The sequence below is a fragment of the Heterocephalus glaber genome, unplaced genomic scaffold (genome assembly GCF_053883595.1).
Source record: "Heterocephalus glaber isolate CG9 unplaced genomic scaffold, H.glaber_assembly_v1.0 deba00001126, whole genome shotgun sequence".
Lineage (NCBI taxonomy): Eukaryota > Metazoa > Chordata > Mammalia > Rodentia > Bathyergidae > Heterocephalus > Heterocephalus glaber.
Window position 1 is genome coordinate 349,649 of NW_028258199.1, and position 26,492 is coordinate 376,140.

The 26,492-nt window shown below is 33.8% G+C and overlaps 1 protein-coding gene across 1 annotated transcript; it reads right to left on the bottom strand.

Annotated features, from left to right (window-relative positions):
* Positions 1-186: 186 nt before the first annotated feature.
* LOC101697158 (vomeronasal type-2 receptor 116) lies at positions 187-21,105 on the bottom strand. Its single transcript, XM_087210206.1, has 7 exons — positions 21,100-21,105; positions 18,830-18,999; positions 9,857-10,145; positions 8,659-9,465; positions 7,734-7,961; positions 7,266-7,389; positions 187-1,109 (listed from the first exon to the last, which is right to left on the bottom strand). Exons 1-7 carry the CDS (start codon positions 21,103-21,105, stop codon positions 187-189), a joined length of 2,547 nt encoding a protein of 848 aa, XP_087066332.1.
* Positions 21,106-26,492: the final 5,387 nt, after the last annotated feature.

Sequence of the window (26,492 nt, forward strand, 5' to 3'; positions counted from 1 at the left end):
CTTTACATTATAATGATGATGGCTATATGTTGTACTGAATGTTAAACTACTACACAAAGAAGTAAAAGCCATTGGTTCATTAAAGTGAAACCCATATTGCTATTTAACATTTCTCTAAATGAATGGTGCTGATTAACCTCAGGGTCCTCCATGTATTTCAGAAAAAAATACATTATTAAATTAAATTTAAGAAGGATTTTTACTTCTAGTATATATTGTATCTTTGAATTTAGGCAAAGAAAGTCTATCTTCCCTTAATAAAATAATATAACACTTGGGGGCAAAAATGCAGGCCAGCAACCCTGCACCAGAGGCCAAGATGGAGAAGACCTCCATGGCCACCATGACCTTCCCCTTGGTGCTGTGGTACACAGGGAGGAACGTGACCCACACACTGCAGAACACCAGCATGCTGAAGGTCAGGAACTTGGCTTCATTGAAGGTGTCTGGGAGGTTCCTGGCCAGGAAAGCCACAGTGAAGCTCACCAGGGCCAGGGAGCCCAGGTAGCCAAGGACACAGTAGAAGGCAGTGAGTGAGCCCTTGTTGCACACGATGATGATGTGGCCATGTTCAGAGTGAGCATCTGTGTCAATGTAGGGTGGATTAGTGCCCATCCAGACTCCACAGAGAGTGAGTTGGATCAGGCAGCAAATGGGAATGATGTAGTTAGGTGTCCCTGATACCAACAACTGCCTCATCCTTCTGCCTGGAGCAGTGACCTTAAAGGCCAGCACCACAGTGACAGTTTTGGCCAAGACGGTGGAAACAGCCACAGTGAACACAACTCCAAATGTGGTCTGCTGGAGGATGCAGGTGGCTGTGTTGGGACGGCCAACAAAGAGTAAGGAGCAGAGAAAGCAGAAGATAAGGGAGATGAGCAGGATGTAACTGAGATTTCGGTTGTTGGCTTTGACAATGGGAGTGTCTCGGTGCTTCACAAAGAGCCCAAGAACAGCAGCTGTGAGGACAGTGAGACTCAGGGCGGTACCAGCCAGAGCCTTCCCCATGGGATCTTCAAAAGTCAGAAATGTCACAGACTTTTCAATGCAATGGTTTTGCTGAGTGTTGGCATACTGATGATCTGGACACTTCATACACTGCTCCTTATCTAGTGTGGAATGCAAACTGTTAGCATTCCAAGTTTATTCTTTCACATTATTTACATCTCTTCCCCAATGCAGAAATTCACTGGAATAGTTGATGTGAACTGTCCTACTTTGTTGTTCTGGGCATTAAGTAAAAAATTACATAGACCGTAATTTGCAATTAGTACCAATCAGCTTCTTCATGGTGAAGAGAACCAAACAAATTTTTCCTCATTGTATATCTACTTTAGCCATCGCAGTATTTTTCTCTTCAAGACCTACCTTTCTAAACTAAACCTCTGTAAACAATGGTCTTGGTATTCAGTCAAGGAAAAAAATATAGGGAGGATTCCTCACCATATTTTTTATTAAGATCTAGGGAACCAAATATTAGCAATTCTGCTCAAGGTCAAGCATAGTAAATTCCTTCACTTTCTACAATTATCATTTTTATTCCAAGTATAATGGAATTTTTGATTACAACTAGATTGAATTGCTAGACAAATTGGATGAGCACATACAAAAATCTTTTCATTATTGAGTCTTCCATCATAAATATACTTTTACAACCACAAGTTTTAGTTCCTTTGGTCTAAACTCTTTTCAATAATTTATTGGTAGAATCATTCAAAACCTTAATAGACTTTATTGATGAATATTTCTAAACTTAAGATATAATAAATATCATCTTTTAAATTTTCATTTTGAATAGCTTATGAGTGAGATATAAATATAGTATTTGTGTATTAACCTTGTATTTGTTCAGCACTAAATTCAATTGTTTATGTTTGTTTACCTATTTCTTATCCTTATACATAAGTATAGTCACAAAATAATACATCATATTTCTTGGGTAATGGAATTAATATGAGGAAGTGAAAAAATGGAAACAAAGTCTTTCCATTAAATATTTGTTTTATATATTTTATGACAATATTTCTTTAGTCAAGACCTCCAGCATATTTTCAAGTAGAAGTGATGATATGGAACATGCTTGTCTCATTTTTTATTTCAATATTAAACCAGAATACATGATAATTCCTTTAGCATTGTTTATATCTAATTAATGTAATTAAGACACTTTCATTCTGCTCCCATTTTAGCAATGGTTGATTTGCCATTTCTTCTTTATAAATCATGGAAAGATGTTTGATTTTAGGATGTTTTCTCATTTCTGAGATTATTGCTTATTCCACGTACTATTACCAGAAGTTATATTATGTACATTAAGTATGGTCACAATATAACCCCCCTAAAGACACCTCTAAGCTAAGATTTAAAAATGTGAATTTAGTAAAAGATGGAAAACCTATAAGGGTTTTTTTTCTGAAACTTGCATTGTAAAGTGTGGTTAGCAAAGTGTATCTTGTTTCATAAAATAAAATGAGTTTTCCAAAGTTTTATTTTTCCAACTTTCTAAAGTAAATTGATATGATATACCACTGAAAGCTTCTAAAGTTCAATGATAAAAATATTTACAGCTCAATAATTGTGGAAAAAAATAATTGGGAATTCAATTTTGATAACTGACATGATGCTATGGGAGAACTTATTTTTTCTTTGGAAAGTTAACTGTCTTTAAATTTGTAAGTTTTATTACATTTTCAAATAGCTTAATGTGAAATTATTTATATTATATTTTTGTAGAAGATTTTCTCTGTATCTGTAAAACAGACTATGTATTCTGTTTTATGAATTTGTGTTGTTTCTCTTTCTACTTGATGCATCTTTTTAAGGATTATCTAATATTTTTTACTAGAATAAACATTATCTCTTATTCTATTTCTTTTTGTTTCGTTTTCTCTTTTTATCCTTTGCCCAGATTTTTTGAGATAGTGGTTCCTCTGAATGTTGGCTTACTGATGATCTGGACATGTCACACACTACTCCATGTCTAGTGAGAAATTCAAATTATTATCACTGTGATTTTAGTTTTTCCTTCCTATTCCCAGCCCTTACCATAAGATGCTCATGGTTAGTTGAGGCAAGTTTCTCTGGTTTTTTTGTAAATATGTAAAAATATTATGTAAGAATCAGTTACTTATTGATACTGGCCATCTTATTTATGATCTCATGGATGACACTTTATTGTCCTTATTAATCTGGCACATTCATAACAGCATTTCTTTCTTTTCACAAAGTAGAATGCCTTCTGTACCTAAAATAAATCTCTGTAGGTGTTGTCCTAGGTTTTCTTTCAATCTGCAAGAAATTATTGACAAACCACCATAATCTGACAAGTTCTGTGAAGCAGGTATTGCCAATAGTACTTAACATCAGGATGTGTATGAATTGTCACCCTATAAAAGGTTGTGAGTTTCACTAAAAGACATAATTGAAGGGCTGGGGATTTAGCTCAGTGGCAATGTGTCTGCCTTGCAAGTGCAAGGTCCTGAGTTCAATCCCCAGTACCACAAAAAAAAAAAAACACCCCACAAAATTGAATATTTACCAAAACTGCATAGATTAACACATCAACTTGGTAAGTACTGACATTTTTCCAACATTGAATCTTCTATCCATGAGCATGTTTTATTCACAATTTATTTCAGTTTATTTAGTATAAATTTTTTTCTTTCATTTCTAAACACTAGATATCCAAACATTACAAGAATCTTTGATTAGTATTTATTAGTATTTAACACTTTAAATATAGTTTAAATTTTTTGAATGTTTTGTTAGATTCATAAGTATTTTAACATAAATCATTGTCATGGAAAAGTAAATTCATTAATTTATTAATTCATTAATATCATATACATACTACTAATATTGAAAAATAATATCAGTTATACTAAATCTTTACTGAGAATTTCATATTTTAATTTTCCCCCCAAAATTGTAATTGAGTAGAAGAAGTCAAATGAATTCTTATCACATTCTTGATTTCATCAATATTATGTTTGCTTTGCATTCTGTACATTATTTATGGAACTAAGATGGTTTCCTCCTATTTCTAATTTTGTAAGCATCATTATTGTCATTGTTTATTTCTAAATTATCAAAAGGTGCTCAATTTTATTGTATTTTTCTTTAGTTATTTAATTTCTATTTTATGGGAAACAACTGTATTGAGTTATGTTGCAAAAACCAAATCTAGTCATGATGTAGCCTCTATCACATATTGGAGTTTTCTTTACACAGAGTAGCGTGAAATTTGTTTTATTAGTGACATTTTTGGCTATGACTGCCAAACTACCCCATCATACAAAATGAATATTTTTTCACTTTTCCTTAATATGCTCAGTATTAGTATGTTTTTGAATGCTTATCAATTTTTCCAATGAGGCTACAAGTACCGTAAAAATTCTAGGAAAATATTAATTTATAAGCTCATATTGCTAACAGATATTATACTGTGGATATTTTTCATTTTTTCCTTAGGATTATTTTGCTATTTTCTTGTGAATTTCTAAATTTCAAGCACATTTTCATAGACTGAAATAAACAAATTCTTAGTAATTAAATTTTATTATTCTGCAATTCTTTCTTTCTGATCAAATTTATTAAAGGTTATAAGGGTTGTTTTTTACTAGAATCAAGTTAGATTTTTAAATTTGTTTTCTGCATCTATATATTTTCTTAAAATTTCCTGTCATAATATTTTTTGTCTCTCATTTTAGTTTAGTGGAATTAGTGCTTTTTGGCTAGTTTCTGATAAAAATCTCTAAATGTAGGATTTCATCCTTTATTTAAATGTACATAATAGCATATAAGTATATATCAGGTAAGTATTTCTTTCTAATGATAGTTTTACCTTCAATCCAAGAGTTTGGTAGGTAAAATTCTCAAAGACAGTTTCTGTTTTAGTATTACATGCTATATTTATATTAGTTTATATAATAACTATGTAAATTTATATGATATTATTTTTATATGATATATATTTTTAATACTGAAGACTGCATTTCTTAATCCAGAAGCAGATAATGTGGGCGTATTCTTCTCTATGTGTGCACATGGAATATATATATCTGAAAACACCATACACCCAATCTGAGTATACTGCATGTTACACTATATAATAGATCTCATTATATTTGAAAATTAATTCAAAATTATGCTAAATATTGTGAAATTAAAATATGTAACAGTTAAAAATTTAAAATATGCAGCACAGAGGTGATTTTACCATGCCAAGGTTTATTATCAAAAATTCAACTATTTCCAAAGTGACAATTTTGTTGTTCAAAAATATTCAATATGGATTTTCTTTACCATTTCTGCATCATGGCCCAAAACCCATCTGCATATTCTCCATTCTTTAATAATACTGAACCTCATTTTATGTACTTCACCTATTATACAAATTAGAGATATTCCATGGTCTCCATTTCTGTTGATCATATCAAGAATTTAACATACCCTACGCCCATCTGATATAATACAGAGGCTAAGGGCTTTGTGAAAAAAAGTTTATAATACACAGATAAAAATGTAGACTTGATCATTTATTACATCCTACACTCTATGCAGATATAAATCTTGAAGCTCATGGCCCTAACCATAATTCATATCCATATGGAATTATTAATTCAAAAGTATGGACAATGTTAAAATTTTAAACATTGTGACAGTAAAAGACAGATTGGTATTAATTTCCCTTAATATACCCTCCTTTACTTTTAAAGCACTTTTCCCATAATTCTTGCAGCTTTCTGAATTGGTTCAGGAAGTCTTTTTTTGTGTCTCTATGAGATGTGGTCAAATATTCAGTGAACTCTGCAGTTAAGTACAGAAAAGCAGGCTGTAGAACACTATGGTGCATCCTCATCTACCTGTTCACTGGATTTGCCACACAGTGCTCCCTCTGGCTCTTCCCCAAAGTCACAATGACAAGAAAGGTAAACATTTTGAAGATGTTACAGCCTAACAGTGCAAATAAAGATGCTTATTAAAACCTGTTGCAAAAAGTGGCAGAAATTATGGGATGTGGTCAAAGTAAGCAAGAGTGTTTTGAGAGAAATTAATTACAATGCATCTTTTACAATCCTTTTTTAAAATTAAATGCACAGGTTATGCAATACACCCCAAGATGCAGTCTCCCTTAATCGCCTATAAATTGCAGGAGAGCAAGGATAAAAAGCCAAGGTCCCTCTAGCACTTGTGTCAAGAGACATGCTAGGTACTGAGAAACTAAGGATCTGGAATTTCATTGTCTTTGAGAAGATCTAAATGAAGCTTCAAAAAGAAGTGTTGGTACTTAATAATATTCTGTTAAAATAGTGATGGAGGTGAAAGAGAAGCAACTTTGGGGAGTAAAAGAGGGTTTTCTGGCACTTATCTCATTATTTATTCTTTTAAAATATTTTTATCTTTGCAGTTCATGGAGTTTACAATCATCTTTGGGAGCAGTGACATGTACATACCACAGCTAGTTTCTTTTTTGTAATCACCTTCCCCTTTCATGTCCCTCCTCCTTCCTCATCCTATTGCCCTACCCTCTTTTTGGTACATGTTGTTATTATTTGTCTTAGTTCATATTATGACATATAGTGTTTATTAGGATCCTGGGCATGGCATGTCTTTATTCTTCTAATTTCCTGTTGAGAGTACAGTACTTTCTTTTATTTGTGTTTCTGTGGAACTGAAGACAAATCCCAGGGCCTTCACACTGTATTAGATTCCAGCATTTTGTGATTTTTGATTTTGTAAAATTATCTCACTAAATCATTAAGCTGTCCCAGATAGAGCTCAAACTCAACCATACTGCCCCAGCCTCTCAGAGTGCTGGGATAACAGGCATGCACCACCCTAATGGGCTGAGAACATCATGCTTTCAATGAGTCTAGAAAAATATATAAAGGCACCAGGTGTGGTGGCAAATGCCTATATTCCCAACTTCTAGAAGCTATAGTTGGTGGATCAAAAGTTTTAGGTGAGCCTGAGAAACTTAGTGAGATTTTTTTCTAAGCATAATAAATTTAAAAGAAATGGGGATGTGGCCCGGTGGTAGAATGTGTCTATATCTCATTCCCTGGAAAGCAAAAGAAAAAATCTCAGAAATAGCTCAGGGGATAGAGAGTGTGGTTTATGAAAGGGTAATATTACAGAGGTAAATTGCTCAATAAAGGAAGAAAGAGTTTGCCTTTGCTCTTCAGTTCAAAATTATATTCTTTTCTTGGAGTTATGTGAAGCCAAAGAAAGCATGACAATTGGTTGAGAAGTTTTACTCTTACCTGTTTCATTGGCAATCTCATTCTCTGGGCAAGGGGTGCAATCAAAACAACAGGCAGGTTTTCCCTCCTGGGGGGATTTCCTGAATCCAGAACTGCAGCTCTCACTGCATACAGAGCGGGGAGTCTGGGGAAAATCAGATGAGTGTTGGCAACTTCTCTAAATTTTACTTAACCTTTCACAACCATAGTAACAAACATTTTTTATAAATGCATAAAGTCATATATTTACTTGAATCCCATACTTATGATAAAAACATGAGTATTGACTAAAATATGGTTAAGTAAATGACCTTTATTCCCATTCAACAGAAATTAGAGAAATAAGAAAATGCTTAGCATTGAAAGGTGAACTGTTATTCCAATTGTGACTATTTGTGACCAGGGGTGGGGCACAAAATACAGAGAATTTCATTTATTTATGTCTAATGAAATAAGTTATGGAATGAGTTATGTGCAGATCCAACTTACCTCAGTAATTCCTGCAGCCCACTCTATCATCTCCTCAGACACAGACAGCTGTTGACCAAGTGGAGCCTGAGGGGAAAACCCTCCAACTTTCACCCTGAGTCTAACACCTTCTGGAAAGTTCCACAAGTTGAGAATATCATACTTTGTACCCACTTTATTTGCCTTGCCTAAGTTTACTTGTTCTCCAGTGGGACTGTTGAACTGGAGGTCCTTCAGAAAGGGGTGGAGCTGAAAAGGATGAATAATCCTATGATGAATTGCATCCCAATGTTAAGAAACAAAACCTGAATGTGGGACAGTTGCTAATTTTCTTTACTCCTTGTTTCATAGTGGAAGCTCAACACAGGCAACAAATGAAGTGGAATAAATTAAATATCACAATGTTTCTAAATTGTCAGCTTGAAGAGAAGATATTTAAACAAAATCCATGTAAATATATGATTTGGATGGGTGGCAACACTGTCTAATCAGAATTTTGTGATTGTTCCCACAGTATTGATGTGCAAAATGAGGTTATCAATCCAAAATGGTTATAGAATAAAATGCAAATTTTATATAAAACATCCACTGCAATATTTACCACATTTAGGTACATAAGTAAATTATATATACAAATATTCATATGTATATATTCATATATAATATATAATATTCATATATATTCATGTTTTCTCTTTTAAACTGCAAGGGTAAAGTTTTCATCTTTTGATGGAAAATATGATTAGATAGAATATTAACATCTTTTCCAACCAAAGCAATGATCTTGATTCATTTCCAGGTCAAAATTTTATCTCAAAAATAAAATTAATACAGAATCTTTGGGTTTTTCAGGAAAAGATTTTTGTTTACTGGATTTGAGCACTTGTAGAAAGTTCTATAAGATGATCATGATACCAGGGCCTGCCTTACAGTAAAAATACATTACCTGCCAGGGGGAGAACACCGTGGTGTCCCCACTTCCGATCAGTTGCATTTCACCTTGTTGAAGAAGCATCTCTTGCAGGGCGTACGCTACCAAATACACAGCATTGTATGCGTTGTAGCTCCCTTCACTCATGGCAGTGTCAAAACGATTTGCAGGCAGCCATGCCAGAGAAGCATTAGGTGTACAGTCCTTCAGTGAACAGTCAGAATCAGAGAATGAGCAGCGGAAATTCCTGAACCAATACAGAGTGAGGAAAGTGTCTTCTGGGTATTTGAAGGGGGTAGCTGTCTGGATAAACTCATTAAAACCGGAAATCTCCTCATAGTGGTGTGTAAAAACGAGACTCCCATGGAATGAATCAAGGATAAAATTTCTCCCAGACAGTTCAGCATGCCATTGCGTGTTTGTCACCCAGACTCTCCATGTCACTAGATGTACCCCGACCTGATAGTTTATATCATTAAGACTGTCAGTATCATAATAAATGATAACCACATTTACAGGTGATGTTTCTCTGCTCAGGAAATCTTGCAGCTTTGGACTCCAGAGGTATGATGCAATAGCATTTTCGATCATTTTTACAAATGCTACACAGACTCCATTCTTGTCCATCTCTCCCCTCACATCTGAGAGAAATCGAAAACCATTCTGACCTGCTGTGATGACCAGTCCCACCCAGGTCCAGTGGAAATGAAGCATCAAGGACACCATGCCAAGGGCCAGAGATTCATCCTTTGAGGCCATCTGATGGACAGAAGGAAACTGACTAGTTTCACTGAACTCGGGATCAAAAGCGCCAAAGGTAAGCTAAAAGGAAAAGAAAAGTGAAAGTTTTGTGAAGCAAGTTGACGCAAAGCACAACCTTAGACCTGAAGAGTACTGAAAAAAATCTGAAAATTGTACAAGGAAATATTCATTATCCCATCTATTTAATCATCTCACTTCATAAGTGTCCTGTTTTAGAAAATAACTGAGCAGACTCTGAGTTCAGGAAATCCTTAATTTCCTCTGTACCTCCTTCCTGATGTACATAAAGAGAATATGGGTAATTGAAAAATCTCAGTGTGTTACATTTTGAGGTTGTACAATTTGTGCATCACATAAACCCAGTCCATCCATTCACCATCCTTAGGAACTCAATCTGAAACTGTCCACTAATGTGGCATGATTTGATCCTGCCCTATTTACCCTGTCTCACCTGTGGAAATTTGTAGAGTTCCAGCAAAGGTCCAATTTGAGAAGAAATTACCCACGGTGATCCTGTGAGTAATGCTACAGATTTAGTCTCTCTCCCACAGCTATAGTTAGGTGTCCCATTTTGTCCTGTGTACAAAGTGATGATACTTTCTAAAAACTTCCAGTGACTGTAAATTAAATTATGGTACTCATATCCCAGAGATATGTTGGGTAAAAGATGAGGATTTCTGTTGATCTCTTCAATGGCAAAACTGATGGCTAGAACATTCTGGTAACTGTTGTGGATAAGGCTGAAAAGAGAGCAAGTAGTCCTTAGAGAAAAGACTCAATACATAATTGTCTTCCAGTCCAGGACAATACCACTTGTTAATTGAATGCTGTGTCTCCCCATAATTCGTATCCTAAGAGCCTAAACCTGAATGTGCTGGCTTTAGGTTGACTTTTGGAAGTTGATTTATGTTAAACTAGATTCTGCCTGTGGATTTATCATGGATGAGATTAATGTCCTTATAATAGATCAAAGAGAACTTGCTTCATATTTTTGTGATAGAAGGAAACATTGACACATCTCCACGCAAAAACTATCAATCAGGTGCTCTCTTAATTTCTTAGCTTGAAGGCTTATGATAAACAAATCTTACTTTAGACATTGCTTGTGGTACACTTTTATACAGAAATCTGATTTAAGATCACATTCTAAATCAAGATGAATAACCAGACATTATAATTTGTTTCTGGAAGAGCTTGTGCCTAGAAGGTTTTAGAACTTATACTAAAGTAATGGCATAACTTAGGGTCTTGGTGATCCTTACCACTTTTTACATGCACAAAGGAAACTGATTCCATTTACAAAGGAAAGTGTGAAGGATGGAAAAGCAGGAGATGTTTAGGATGTGGTTATAAATATTTTGTATTATAAAGAACTAAGTTGATCTCAAACAGTAATATACCATTTAATAGTTCATGTTACAGACATGACATCCATATGAAGCTGAAATAACAAATAGGGGAACAAAACATTGAATGGTGCACACATGCAGAATATGTTGGCATCTGTGGGGTGAGTATGATGCAGCAGAAGGATGGCTCTACCATTGAAACCCAAGAAGCTCCTGTTACCTTTAGTTCTTCACAGGAGGGGAAACCTTGAAAAGGCAAAGACATTTGGAAGAGAAATAAAGGATGGACAAGAGTGAAAATTCTCAGGATACTAAGAGAGGTGGCACTGTGCATGCATAGTCCCTTTTCACATTAAAAAGTGAAAAATAATTTCAATGCAAAATTTGACATCTGTTGTAGTGCTTATCTTAAATAGCATCTGTGCTCCACATTTTCTGATATCTTGTAAATGGTTTCCCAACAAGTGACATTTTTCATTAATACTGCCTGATATTTGATTTTGCAAGACTATAGCACAGAGTCTTTTTGTAGTATTCCTGATTGTTCTACCTGTTGAGGCTTGATGAAACTAGTTCATATGCACATCTTTTTAATACTCCTTGTTTGAGGGGAAAGAATATGTTTTTTTTTTCTTGCACTGATGTAAATTGACCCCAGGGACCCTCCCTCTATACTAGTTCTCTACTCCTCTGCCACATTCCAGCACAGAATACGTATTTTTCAGTTGTGCCATACAGCTATCTATATATGTCTAATAAATACAACTTGCTAATTTAACCTTTATTAATTTAACTAATTTAACCAGACTATTATTGCAGAAGTGTCATCTTTCTCTCAGACAGAGTTGGAATTCCCCAGAATACTGCCATATGTTTTCTTATTGGTATTTTTCCTTCTCGTCTTCATCATTATAAACTTCATTTTCTTCTTTTTATTTTTTGTATCTACATTATCTTAAATATTAATGTGTGTAAGATCATATTATTTATTTGTGATAATTTGAAAATCCACAGCATTATAAATTAAGCATACATTTTCTTATTATTTCTATAAGGCATTTTATCTAATTTGTTGGTATTTAATAAAACTACCAAAGATTTATTCTCACTGTATTTTCCAAGTAATATTGGCATAATAACTGTGACATTTTGTCGGTGAAATTTTTCAAATTAATTTCGTTTCTACATATCTTTCACAAAGAGTTAACTAAATTTGTTGTTTTCTCATCAAATTTCACAAATTGTACAGTATTCAAGTGAAAAAATAGGTGGAATTTTGTAATAATTAACAAATGTCCTTTCTTCTACTATGAATACTTTGGTTTCTATTTTCACATTGCTTCTAACTCATATTCTAGGGTTTGTTTTTCATGTATTTGTATGTATTTGCTTTTGTTATTCTACCGTATCCCTTCTATTTGGGTAAGTGCTATTTTCTACCCTTCTAATTTACCATGCATTATACAACTAAACACCAGTTGCTGAACTGGACATATTTTCTCATCTCTTTAAAAATTAATGGACCTTTCAATTTTCAGCTGTTTTTACATCATTCACCTATTTTTGTTTCAGAATCTTTCCTACATCTGATGTCCTTCTTTCATATTGAATTTATGTTTGAATACACTCAAGTTCCTTGTGTGTTTGGGGGGGGTTGGGGGGGTACTGATTTATGTTATCTTCTAAATTAAAATTGAGTATTCCATTTTCTATCTCCAACATAACTCATGTAGGAAACTTCGAATTTTTAAAAATCTACATGTTTCTTTGTAAATTTGTCATTTTGGAGAATTTTCTGGTTAATATTTGTTGTATAATTCATTTCTATGAATAATTTTCTAGTATTTTTATTTGCATGTTGGTATGTTTGAATATTGAGCAATGAATTATCTAAAACCATTATTATTTAATTTGTGTTTGTGTGTTGCTGACAATAATAAACAGTTGTAGATTTTCTAAAGTGTTGATCTGCTTCTTGTGCCATTGCAATGTGAAGTGAATTTAGGATCGTTATTTAGACTTTTTTTCCTCAGAAGTTATTAGTGTCTGCTTCAGTCATGTCAACTGACACATTACTGATTGTCTTTATTTCCTCTTTCGTGACTTTAAGTTAATCTGTGAATATCTAATTCTTCTCCTGTCAGTAACTGGTAACTCAAAGCAAATACTTCCATAGATAACTGGAAATAAAGAAAAAATGAAATTGTCCAAAAAAACCTATGTTAATATGACCAAATACAAACTACCTAAAAGCTAGAAGAGAAAAATTTTAACTATTAGGAGCAAAAAATTTAAATTATAACTAGATAATATGTATTTGAAGGGAAAAAAAGAAATGAAAGCATATTAAGATTTTCATCTAGCACTGGGGAGTCAATCAAACATATTTTGCAAAGTGGTCTTGTAATAACTGTTCCCTTAAAAATGAAAAATTTAAACAAAATTCCATAATTATCATGCTTACCTTTTCTCTAAAGACACAGAAATAACAATTAAGAAAAGCAAAATAATTAGTGACTTTGAGCACATTTATAGTAGTATAGTGTGGTACTTTTAATGGAGATTTTAGCACTATGAAGCAATGGATCTAAACATTATTATAAGATCAATAACAGCTCTTAATCTTTAAATGAGTCATAGATTAAATAGACATATCAATAATGATGATCATGAAGATAGTGATGTTAACCCTGATAAATCACATATTTTATCATACATATGATTCTCTCTATATAAAACTCAAGCTATTTATATTGAGAATGGAGAAAACCTATTAATATATTTCCAGTTTGATCCTGACAAAAAAGTGAGCTCTTTATTTGAATCAGTTGTGGAAATGTCCACAAGAGAGAAATCTTTTGGTCAGTCATAGAAATTCTGATTCAGTGATAAACTAGGTGAGCAGTCAGACTTGAATTCACACCCTCACTTCCACTTACACAGACACAAATCCAAACTTCTTACCAAAGTTTAGTAAATATTGAGACAATGTACAAATCTATAGTGACTCTGATGAGTTAGTCTTAGATACTAGACAAAGTCAAACCAGTGATTAGGATGTAGCAACTTGATGCAACATAACCAGTGAAGGAAGAAAAAGAATGAGAAAAATCTTTCCTTTGAGATAAAATATGCAAGCGTTGTATTTCTTGGCAAACAAAGAAGCATACTGTATAAGAAAATAAAATTATTCTGCACTTTAAAAACAGGAAAAAAGATAATAAACACATGTTTAATAGTATACAGTACTAGGGATAAGAGATTAGAAAGCAAGAGTATAAAGTCAATATCAAAGAATGGGTAATAAAATAGTCATCACTCAAAACTTCTAATTAAACAAAATCAGGAAAATTAATTGTAAAGAAAATCATATAAGAAAAGAAATAATGTGCAAATTCATGTAGCTAGATTTAAATAATTGTATTTATCTTTGTGAAAGACTTATTTAATTAAAATATAAATGTAATTACACAAAGGGACTGAAGTAAAATATAATGTAAAATTATAGGAATATACCTATATATTTTTGCAGAGCTCTGAAAGAATAAAATTTGCAACATACAGTGAGCCTGGATGTATTTACAAATTAATTTCTTTCTAAAAATTAATAGGTATTCAGTCTACGAAAATATTCTTCTCTAAAACAAAAATATAGACAATAAATTTGTGATTTTATAAAGTTTATATTGGCTTTTTATGAGTACAAATATGTGCAAAGAATTATTCTGGGTATGTATTTAAAACTTAGTCTTTTTAATCTTATCTTTCCTTGAAGGAGAAAAATATTATCTTTACCAAAGGATATACATTTTGTACTAATCACTACTCATTTCCTGTCACATACACTACTTATAGGAAAAGATATTTAGTTCACATTGTGACTTTAAATGTAATTAAAACAAAATCCCTGTCCACATTTATCCATGTGGAGATGTGCGTGAGGGTATGGATATGTTAATTTGTGTTATTTAATTATTGGAAAATTTAAATAAAATCAGCACTTCCCATTTCATTCCATAAAAATACACAGTTTAAAATTGACAGTCTTCAGTGAATTTAAAGAAGAAACGTTCAATCAAAACACTGATCTTCCTTAAATGCAAAAAAAAAGTCTCAGAGCAGGTGTGCTGTGTGCACCAGGAGCTGCTGTGTGCTCCAGCCACTCACTCATCTTCTAGAAATCTCACATTAACAACAAAATCCGCTCTGCGCATGCGCTGTGATCTGCTTTGGATGCTTTGTGTTGATTATAGTTAAGCACTAGAATTGGTAACTAATTCTATGGTTCTATGGCTCTGGAATTTCTAATCCATAAAGTTAACATGCAGTAAAACAGCAGAGAAAAAAATAATTAAAGAAAAGTGCCAGTATTAATAGCTCATAAAGTAGAAAATGACTCACTTTAGAAACTTAAAAAAATCTGAAGAGGATTCATGATTCATAAAGTGTACAATGCCCAATCAAAGAGTAAATATATGAACAGTTGTCAAAACTTTCCAACCTAAGATCACTAACATCAAGCATCATGGGGGAAATGTATGTAATATACAAACAGAATAAAATATTTTGCCCTGGATACTTGAACTAAACCATACAATTCTATTGAAGAAGATGAAAACATTAAAGAACATATTGCAAAGATGTCAATATTCACCACTGAGTTCCATCGAAGTTCACACCACTTTCATTAAAAAATGAAGACAAGGGTTTTCGTGGCAATAGCAAAACTTATCTTAGAGGTTTTTAAACATAAGAATTATTTGAAGTTAGTGAAAGTAATTCAGATTAAATGATAAAAATATAGAGAAAAATTACTTCTAAATATGTACAATATTTTAAAAATATTTAAATTCTAGAATTCAATCCAATAAGATAGAATAAAAAAGAGAAATTACCTGTGGGTAAACTTTCAATTTATTTAATACATATGGAAATAGATATGCTCCTTGTATCAGATAACTGGTATTGGAAATCAATAGATCAATATTAAATTATTTTGCTGATAGTGAATGTTAGCTATTGTGAAAGATAAACTTAATGTACTCAATACAAAATGAAAACAATTTCTAGTCACATACACTTGTAATTGCAGTACTGTAGGATGTTGAGGCAGAAATCTCACAAGTTTTAGCCCAGCTTTGACAACTGGACAACTTAGAGAGATGCTGTTCCAATACTATGAACCTAAACAAATTTTTAGAGGATTGAGGATGAAGCTCAATGGGAAGCCACTGGGTTCAAAACACAAAACCATAAAAAAGTACTAGAATTAACACAGATGTATGTGTAAACTTACACAGTGGGATGATTGTATTTTCTCTACCTACAAGTTGATATCCACTTTTTATATATTATTCCCAAACTACTTAATTCAAGCAAAAATCTCTTAAAATATTTTAAATACTTTGTAAACAAATATTTGTTTTCTTAAATATATGAAACATTTTAAATGCTGAAAGTCTATAATATGATAGAAAAAGGAGTAAAAGGCAAACCACACAATAAAATATTGTTAAGACTACACGGAAATAAATAATCCATCTCTTAATAAAATTTAAATATATCAATGACTATCTGCATACATCAACTCATGTCACATTTGGTGTAAATATGAAGAAAATAATACTCCCTTATGTGGCTACTGGAAGTATTTATTATTATTTTTCTCAAAGGTTCTTTGATCATATGCACAAAATGACTTTTAATTATACATAGCTTAGAATCCAGCCATTCTTTTGAAACAATTCTCTTATTTTAATTAAAAAAATGTACAGCTAGCTGCAACAAACTACCTCCCTCAAAGATCTATATATTATTCTCCCTATAGAAACATGAAATTAAAAACCAATTTGAAAATTAGGAACATCCAAATTTGGTGAAAGTGAACCTTGTTAGTTTTATAAGATATAATGTTGTATAGGCATATGAATACTCATGATGATATTGAGGTTTATACAAACATATATACTATCTTTTCTTATGTAAAATATGTTGACAGAGACAGAATAATCCTACTATTGATATACATATATATAATTATAATCTCCAGAACATTATAAAAACTAATGTATAACTATTGTGGTTATTGCATATATGTATATGCTTGGGCCTTATCCTTCTTTACACTATTAAAATTCTATTTTACAATATAATCTTGTAAAAATAAATATATGTTTTATATCTCTACATATTTTTATTTTCCAAAGTTCTCTTCCTTTTCATTTTGATTTTAGGAAATCCTGAAGCATTTTCACGGGCACTTCAAGAATTTTAAGTCATAAGATAGCCTGGACATTAAAAACTCCCGGAATTGAAAGGCTGTTATTTTCAGTCACAGACACAGTACACAGTGCAAGGTCAGGGAAAAGACTGACTGCCACAGTGATCAGGTGAACATGGGCAGAAGACAGAAAGAGAAAGAGTAGGTGGCCTCTCTTATTCAGGAAGAGAAAAAATTTTTTTCTCTAGCACCTTTGAAGTATCCTTGAAATTGGATCACACTTGTTATCTGACCAGTTCTCCATCCCTTACTGTCCCCAGATTATGTCCATTCACACTGAGATTATTTCCTCTAGAATCCTTTCAGTTTGATTTAGCCTGGTCCTCATGACCCTTATGTTGTCTCTGAGTAATTTGCCATCCTGAGGTCCATGCTACATTTTGGTCATAAACTCTCAATAGCACAGGCAGTATTCAGGATCTACCTCAACTCTTCTGTAATTCACTACAGTGGTCAATATATATACTGATGATTCTTTCCTGATAAGATAAAAGTCTTCCTAGCTTTTTTAGTAAGTCCCATTAGTAATTTTTTACTTTAACAGATTGCAGGATATACAGACCAGACTTCCTTGACTCATTCACCTAATGATTTTCCAGACCTCTTAATAACTAGTAGAAACAATAAACACCAACCATCACAATTAAAATATTACCTTAAAGAAATTGACCAACAACATCAAATATATTTTGCAAAATTATCTCAGGAAATGCCAGCTGTAATGACACATGATTATAGTCTCTGTTAATTGGGAGGCTAAAGCCAGATTTCTTAAGTGCAAAAGATTTGGGCAACATTGACAACATAATAAAACTTTGTCTCAAAAATATATAAACATCTTAAAATTGCCTGAGAACAATAATATGAGTAAACATCTTATATATGATAATGAATATGCCATAGGTAAAACACTTACTGTGCTCAGAAGGTGACCTAATTCTTAACCCTGCCATCCCTACTTCCAAGCATGGACAACTAGTAAAGACAACACTAGTGTCTCAATCATCAGACAAGAGACATAAACAAACGTGATTCTGGTGACATGTCCATGTACACAGGAGCACAAGTTATCTAGAATGCTCTGACTCTATACAAAATGTATTTATTAATGATAACATTAGCTACAGAACTGATGTGGGGATGTCAGAAAAGCAAGAAAATGCCTGTGAATAAGAAGCAAATTAGATGGTGGCATTTCATAGAATATTACCCCATTATTCCTGGCTTGAGTTGAAGATCCAATCTTAGACAGGCACTGAAATGAAACTAAAACACGCATAGTATTGGAAAGTGTAACTGAATATCTACAATATCTACAGTAAGATCTGCTTCAGCAAGTGAGGCATAAATAGCTGTGGGGATATATGATATTTTATGCATAAGGAGAAATATTATCAGACCCTGGTCTTTAGGAAATGGATATTTACTTCAGTCTTATTCTATTGAGTTCAATCTAGGGCTTTGATTGAGTTTATAATAGAGACCTGTTAATGTCACACAGTGGTGAGTCAGGTATAATGAAGACTATATATAATACAGTAGGTGCAAGATAGTGTCTCCCTCGTGATCTAACCTTTAGGAAGAGAATATAAAATATGAAAAAATTATCTTCTATTTTCAAAAAATGAAAAAGGGAACAGAATAAAAAAGAAATTATAAGCAGTTCTGAGCAAGTGAGCATGGAAAGAACAGAATAGAGATTCAGAGAGTATTGATCTCACATTCATTCACAAACCCCAGGCATTATTGATCCTGATTATTAAGAAGAAAATAAATAAATGAAAAAGACACTTACTCCATGATAACGAAGTCCTCGCTGGGTTTTATATGAGACATACCAGTGAAGTAAAAAGAGTTGTACAGGTAGAAGAAACCACCGATCACCACATCTCCATCCTTGTACAAACTGGTGCTCCTGCGTTGAAGACAGTCATCCTCAGACAAGTTGCACACTATGAGAGGAAGCTGCAAGAAGAATAAGAGAATACTCAAAAGGGGCATCTTATAAGTATCTACAGATGTTTATGTCTAAAGGAAGATGGCATCTGCAATGTCAGCCAGGTGAACTGGGAACCTATGTATGTGTTATGTATATAGGTGGGTATATACATATAAATGAATGTGCATGCCATGTGGTTTATCATTTTACAAAAGATAGAGGCTTTAATAATCCTGACTTCTTTCAGCCAAGCCTCCTCCATGTCCTTGGAGATAGTTTCCACCATTTCCCCTGAAGCTCTGCATCTGAGGTCTGGTGTCCCTATGAAAACACAAGTTGAGAAAGTTTCAAGATGAGCTTGTGTACCTCCAGGCACCATTATGCCACTCTCGTCATTTCTACCAAGTTCCCAGGAGCCTCCTACTCCTGTGTGGATTTTGTCCCAAGCCTCTACCAACAGGTCATTTGCCTGGATGCCATTTGGGGTGATTCAAATGGATAGCACCAGAAGATTGACTGTGAGGTGCTTTTGAAATGACCTCAAGAGACCCACATTCATTTATGAAGATTGATGCACTATGGCCCCAAGGCTCAAGAAAAGAAGTTGCAGCCTCACTCATCTAGGAGTGAGTACAGCCGCAGAACCTTCCTTGTATTGCCCATTCTTGTCTGAGTCATGAGTGCAATAAAAAAATACTCCCCATTACATATTTCTGCATCCCCTCAACAACCAGCCATTGCACCATATCTAGAAATTCCCAGTGAGTTGCTCAAGGTTAATAAAGTAATATGCTGCATTTCTGAAGTCTAAACTTTGACCTTCTTTCTACTTTTTAGTACTTTCCACATGCTAATTTCATGCCTTAATATATTGTCCTAATTCATTTCTACAACACCAAGCTGGGGCTACATTACTAATACTTTTCTGACAACATGTGAATTTGTTCACCATAAAGTTAAGCAACGAAATTGAAAAGTACTTCTGCATTTTTCACCACCAAATTTATTGATTATGAGAGTCATACATGCAGACCTTTACAACACCAGAGTTCCAGGGAGTTTACAAAGCAGTTTTATTTATGGTTCTATATGTTTGAGTAGATAGAATTTTGCATTTCTCAAATTTTCAGTAATATCCAACACACGTTGTGAGTCTTAATGTAAACTTGGACTTTATTTTATTGTTAGACCAATGCTGCCCTATGAATTGTGATATGTGTAAATAGTTGAAATGGTGAAGCAAAAAGGAAATATATTTTCACATTACTGTAAACTTAAAACATTAAAAGCTAAAGTCACTAAACTTCAAGAAAAAGTATCTTTCCCAATTGGATAAATACTATCCCACATCACAATCGAGGATTTGAAACTACTTAGTCCAAATAAAGATGCACTATAAATGCAGTCTCAATATAAAATATACAAGTCTCAAATCTTTTGTATAAAAATGAAAGCATAACATCACAATAATAATTTTAATATCAAATATATATTAATATATTACTACATTGAATCTTTTAGTTACAGTATAATATAAAATTAAGATTTTAAAATTAAGGGCTTACATGAATATTCTCTTGGGCACTGCAGATATACCCACTGCACACACTCACATACAGACACAACACACAAAGAGCAAGTCTGAGACCACTACAAAAATCAATGACCTAACATACTGAAATGATCTTCTCTTATTTGAGGTCATATTGTTGTAAATTCACCTGTGTCTCCTTAAAGTTATGGTAAACCTAATATCTGTGAATATGACCTTATCTGAATAGAGGGACTTCACAGATGCAATAAAATTAAGACAAACACCATTACAACATAAATGTTGTTTTGTAAGTATAGAAAAATACCACATGATGATGGTATTAAAGACTGGAGAGGATCCCACTACACACCATGGATTGGAAATGATACACTGTCATGAATTTTTTATGAATATGTGTTTGCAGTACATGCAGTTTACAATCATTTTGGGGAGTGGATAGATGTAAATAGTACAGCTTGATTCTTTTTTAAACTGTTCCCTTCCCTCCCATTGCCATCCATCCTCTCTAAATTGTCTTTCCCCATTTTCATTTTTGTTGATATTATTAATATAAGATTAATATAAGATTTACCTTCATTTAGCCTTTCTAATTTTAACATTATTATTAAAAAGTCAGGGCTGGGGATTTAGCTTAGTGGTCCCACAACTGCTTCACAAGTGCAAGGTAGTGAGATTCTGCGTTTAATACTGAGTACAGCCAGAAGAAGAAGAAGGAAGAAAAAGAAAGAAGAAGAAGAAGAAGAAGAAGAAGAAGAAGAAGAAGAAGAAGAAGAAGAAGAAGAAGAAGAAGAAGAAGAAGAAGAAGAAGAGGAGGAGGAGGAGGAGGAGGAGGAGGAGGAGGAGGAGGAGGAGGGGGGGGGGAGGAAGAGGAAGAAGAAATAAAATAAAAAGAAAGTTTTCCATTGCTCATTCCATTGGATCCAATGTTGCATGTTCTGGAATATAAAGATACACATAAATAATGAGTAGGAGTGGTCTCATAGAAGATAAGAAGACACTGAGATTACTTCCTTAATATTCCTGAATCAAATAAATGGTTTGTTTATCAGAGACTGTAAGTATTTTAGTAAGGGCAGGTTCAATTGCTTAAAAGGAAATTATTTTACCAATTCTAAGCAGGTTTAAAGAGGAAGTATGCACTGTCATACTGGTATATACCCCATACCAGAAATGATTAGGCAAGAAGAGTTCTTCAACCAAGGATTTAGATGCTGGCCTCAGAGAAATAATGACTGTTTCTGTCTTCAAAAATAGAAAAATATGTAGTCAGAAGGCTACTTCTTAGCATTCAAATTTTATGTAATATATGAAAAAGCCTTGTTTGGTTAGAGAAATTCTTTTTTTCCCTTAAATTCTTTTATTGGTACATTTTAGGTATACAATACACTCACATTTCGCATTGGGAACTTGTACCTTAACATGATGTATCTTGGTTCTTATTTTCTCCCCATTCCCTGCCCTCCCTTCACCCCCTCCACCCTTCCGTATTTATAAAGACTTTGTTTTCTTTTTTTCCATTTCTCATAATTTTTCCTTTCCCTTCTTTCCTTTCCCCTACCCATTTGGACCTTTTCTTCCTATTTCTCATTATCAATTATTCAATTCTAACCATTGATACATTTTAGGTGTACAATATAATGACATTTATCATTGGAATTTTGCACCTTTACATAAACTCTCTTGGTCTTATTTCCCCCACTTCGCCTGGTCTCCTTTGAACACCTCCACCCCTCCCTATTTACAAAGAATTTGTTTCCATTGTTCCATTTTCTCATATTAATTCCATTCCCTTCTTTCCTTTCCACCACCCCTCCCACTTCCCCTTCCCCTTTCCCACTTTTCTTCCTTTTTCACATTATCTATTATACTTTTTAGGCCTTAATTACACTTTCTGTTTCTCACACTAGAGAAACTATTTGATATTTACACGTGTGTCCTATTTATTTCAATTAAGAGTATCACCTCGATGTGCATCCATTTAGCTATAAATGTCTCTAATTTCTCATTTTTTATGGCTGAGTAGTACTCCATTTTATAAAAAGAAACACATTTTCTTTATCCAGTCTCCAGTTAATGAGGATTTGGGCTGCTTCCAAGTTTTAGCTATTAGAAATTGTGCTGCTATGAACATGGGTGCACATATATCACTGTGGTATGATTCTTTTAATTCTTTGGGGAAGATTCCCAGCAGGGGAATAGTGGGGTCAAATGGGACTTCCAGCCCTAGTTCGTTGAGGTATCTCCATACTGATTACCATAGTGGTTGCACCAGTTTACACTGCCACCAGCAGTGGAGCAGGGTTCCTCTTTCCCCACAGCCCCACCAGCATTTGTTATGGTTGATTTCATCATAACAGCCATTCTTTCTGGAGTGAGGTGGAATCTCAGCGTTGTTTTCATTTGCATCTCTTGAATGACCAGTGATGCTGAACATTTTTCCATGTATTTATTTGCTATTTCTACTTCCTTGTGTGAGACATGTCTGTTCATTTCAGATGCCCATTTTTGGATTGGGTCTTTACATTTGGGAGGTCTGATCTTTTTTAAGTTCTTTATAGATTTGAGATAGTAGACCTTTGTCAGAGGAACAGCAGGTGAATATTTTTTCCCACATTGTGGGTTGTATCTTCACATTGCTGGTGGTTTCTCTTGCTGTGCAGAAGCTTTTTAATAAGAAGAGATTCCACTTTTTTATTGTTTGTGCTAGTTCATGGCCAACTGAGGTTTTGTTCATAAAATGTTTTCCTATACCAATGTCTTCAAGAGTTCTACCTTACCTCTGTTCCAGCCAGTTCAGCGTTTCTATTTTAATATTTAGATCTTTAATCCATTTTGATTTTAATTTAGCATATGGTGAGAGATATAGGTCTAGTTTCAATCTTTGGCAAGTTGAAACCCCGGTTTTCCAGCACCATTTATTAAAGAGGATATCTTTCCTCCAGTGAGGGTATTTGGCTCCTTTGTTGAAGACAAGATGGTTGAGTGTGTCTGGCGTTTTTTCTGCATCTTCTAATCTGTTCCACTGGTCCTCAAGTCTGTTTCTTTGCCAGTACCATGCTGTTTTTATCACAGTAGCTTTGTAGTATAGTTGCAGGTTGGAGATTATGATACCCCCTGCCATGTCTCTGTTACCTAGAATTGCTTTTGCTATTCTGGGTCTCTTGTTGCTCCAAATGAATTTTGGGATTGTTTTCTCATGGTCCATGAAGTATGATGGTGGGATTTCGAATTGGGATTGCCTTGAATCTATATAGCACTTTTGGAAGTATGGTCATTTTCACTATATTGACCCTTCCTAACAAGGAGCAGGGGATTTCTGTCCATTATCTGAAATCATCTTCAATCTCTCTTTTCAGAGTGCTACAGTTTTCAGAGAAGGAGTCTTTGATTTCTTTCCTTAGGTTGATTCCTAGGTATTTCAGTTTTTTGGATGCTATTGTGATAGGAATTATTTTCCCTGTTTCTCTCTCAGTGGATCTGTTATTCATGTAGAGGAAAGCTATTGATTATTTTGTGTTGACCTTGTATCTAGCTATTTGACTGAATTTGGTTATTAAGTTTAGAAGACTTTTGGTGGAGTTCTCGGGGTCTTATACATACAGTATCATGTCATCTGTAAATAATGACAATTTGACTTCTTCATTTCCTATCTTTCTTCCTTTTATTTCTTTCTCTTGTCTCATTGCAATGGCTAATGTTTCCAAAACTATACTGAACAAGAGTGGTGATAGTGAACATCCTTGTCTTGTTCTTGATTTTAGTGTGAAGAATTTCAGTTTTTGGGCATTTAGTATGATACTGGCTGTTGGTTTTACATAGATGGTTTTTATCAGTTTGAGGTAGAACCCATCTATTCCAATTTTTTGTACAGTTTTTATCATAAATGCATGTTGGATTTTGTCAAATTTTTATCTGCATCTGTGGAGATAATCATACGGTTTTTGTCCTTGGCTCTATCGATATAGTGTATTACATTGATTGATTTGTGTATGTTGAACCATCCCTGCATACCTGGAATGAATCCCACTTGATCAGGGTGTATGATCTTCTTGATGATCTTCTGCATTCAGTTTGCCATTATCTTATCAAGGATTTTTGCATCTATGTTCATTAGTGAGATTGGCCTATAGTTCTCCTTTTCTGTTGCATCTTTCTCTGCTTTGGGGATCAAGGTGATGCTTGCTTCCAGGAATGAATTTGGTAGTATTGCTTCCCTTTCAATTTCAGTGAAGAGTTTAAACAGTACTGGCAGCAGTTCCTCCCTGAATGTCTTGTAGAATTCAGCAGTGAAGCCATCAGGGCCCAGGATATTCTTAGTTGATAAGTTTTTTATTATGTTTTCAATTTAATTCCTTGATATTGGGTTGTTTAGAATTCTTAGGGTTTTTTTGTTCAACTTTGGAAATTCATATGTATCTAGAAATCTGTTCATTTCTTCTGTTTTCCATCTTATTGGGGTATAGGTTCTAGAAATAAGTATTGATGATCCTCTGGATTTCTGCTGGGTCTGTTGTGATTTCATGCTTTTCATTCCTAATTGCATGGATTTAGGCCTTATCTTTCCTTTTTCTGATAAGGTTCTCTAAGGATTTGTCAATTTCCTTGATTCTTTCAAAAAACCAACTCTAGTCTTCATTGATTTTTTTTGTATCATTCTCTTAGTCTCCATTGCATTGATTTCTCCTCTGATCTTTATAATTTCCTCTGTTGTATAAGCTTTGGGGTTGTCCTGCTCTTCTTTTTCTAGAAGCTTGAGGTTCAGTATCAGGTTGTTTAATTGGGCTCATTCTGTTTTCCTAATATGTGTATTCCCTGCTATGAATTTCCCTCGTAAGACTGCTTTCATTGTGTCCCATAGATTCCGATATATTTTATTGTCGTTGCCATTTAATTGAAGGGACTGTCTGATTTCTTCTTTAATTTCCTCTGTGACCCATTGGTTATGCAGAAGTGTGTTGTTCAATTTCCATGTGTTTATGAAATTTTTCCAATTTCTCTTGGTATGAATCTCCAATTTCATTGCACTATTGTCTGATAATATACATGGGATAACTTCAATTCCTTTGCATTTACTTAAACATGTTCTATGTGTGAGTATGTGGTCTCTTTTGGAGAATGACCCATATGTAGCTGAGAAGAATGTGTATTCTGATTTTGTGGGGTGGCAGACTCTGTAAATATCTGTTAAGTTCATTTGTTCAAGAGTTCGATTGAGTTCTAGTATTTCATTACTTATTTTCTGTCTAGTTGATCTATCTATTTGTGAGAGTGGGTTATTGAGGGCTTTCATTACACTTGTATCAGTGTATATATGATTTTTCATGTCTGTTAGTATTTGTTTTATATATATTTGGGCACACTAGTGTTTCTGCATCGATATTCATGATTGTCATCTCTTCCTCTTGGATTCTTCCCTTTACAAGGATGTAATGTCCTTCTTTGTCTCTCTGAATCAGTGTTAGTTTCAAATCTATTTGATCTGCAAAGAGGATAGCTACTCCTGCTTTTTTTCAGTTCCCATTGCATGGAGTATTTTTTTCCACCCTTTAACTTTCAGTCTATGAGTTTCCTTTTGAATTAAGTGTGTTTCCTGTATGCAGCATATTGTTGGATTTTGCTTCTTGACCCATTCTGCCAGTCTATTTCTTTTGATTGGTGAATTGAGACCATTAACATTGATGGTTATAACTGAAACATATTGACTTCTCATTGTCATGACTTTTTCTTTTTGTTGGGTTCTCCCCCTTTACATTTAATTTCTTGTCATGCCAGATGGGTTCATTCTGCTTTGCTTCCTGGGGTTGTGATCCTCACTGTCTGTTTTTAGGATATTGTCTAAAATCTCTTGAAGTGCTAGTTTGGTATTCATGAAGTTCCTACGTTGTTCTTTGTCATGAAAGTATGTTATTTCTACATCACTTTTAAAAGACAGTTTTGCAGGGTACATCAATCTGGGTTGGAGGC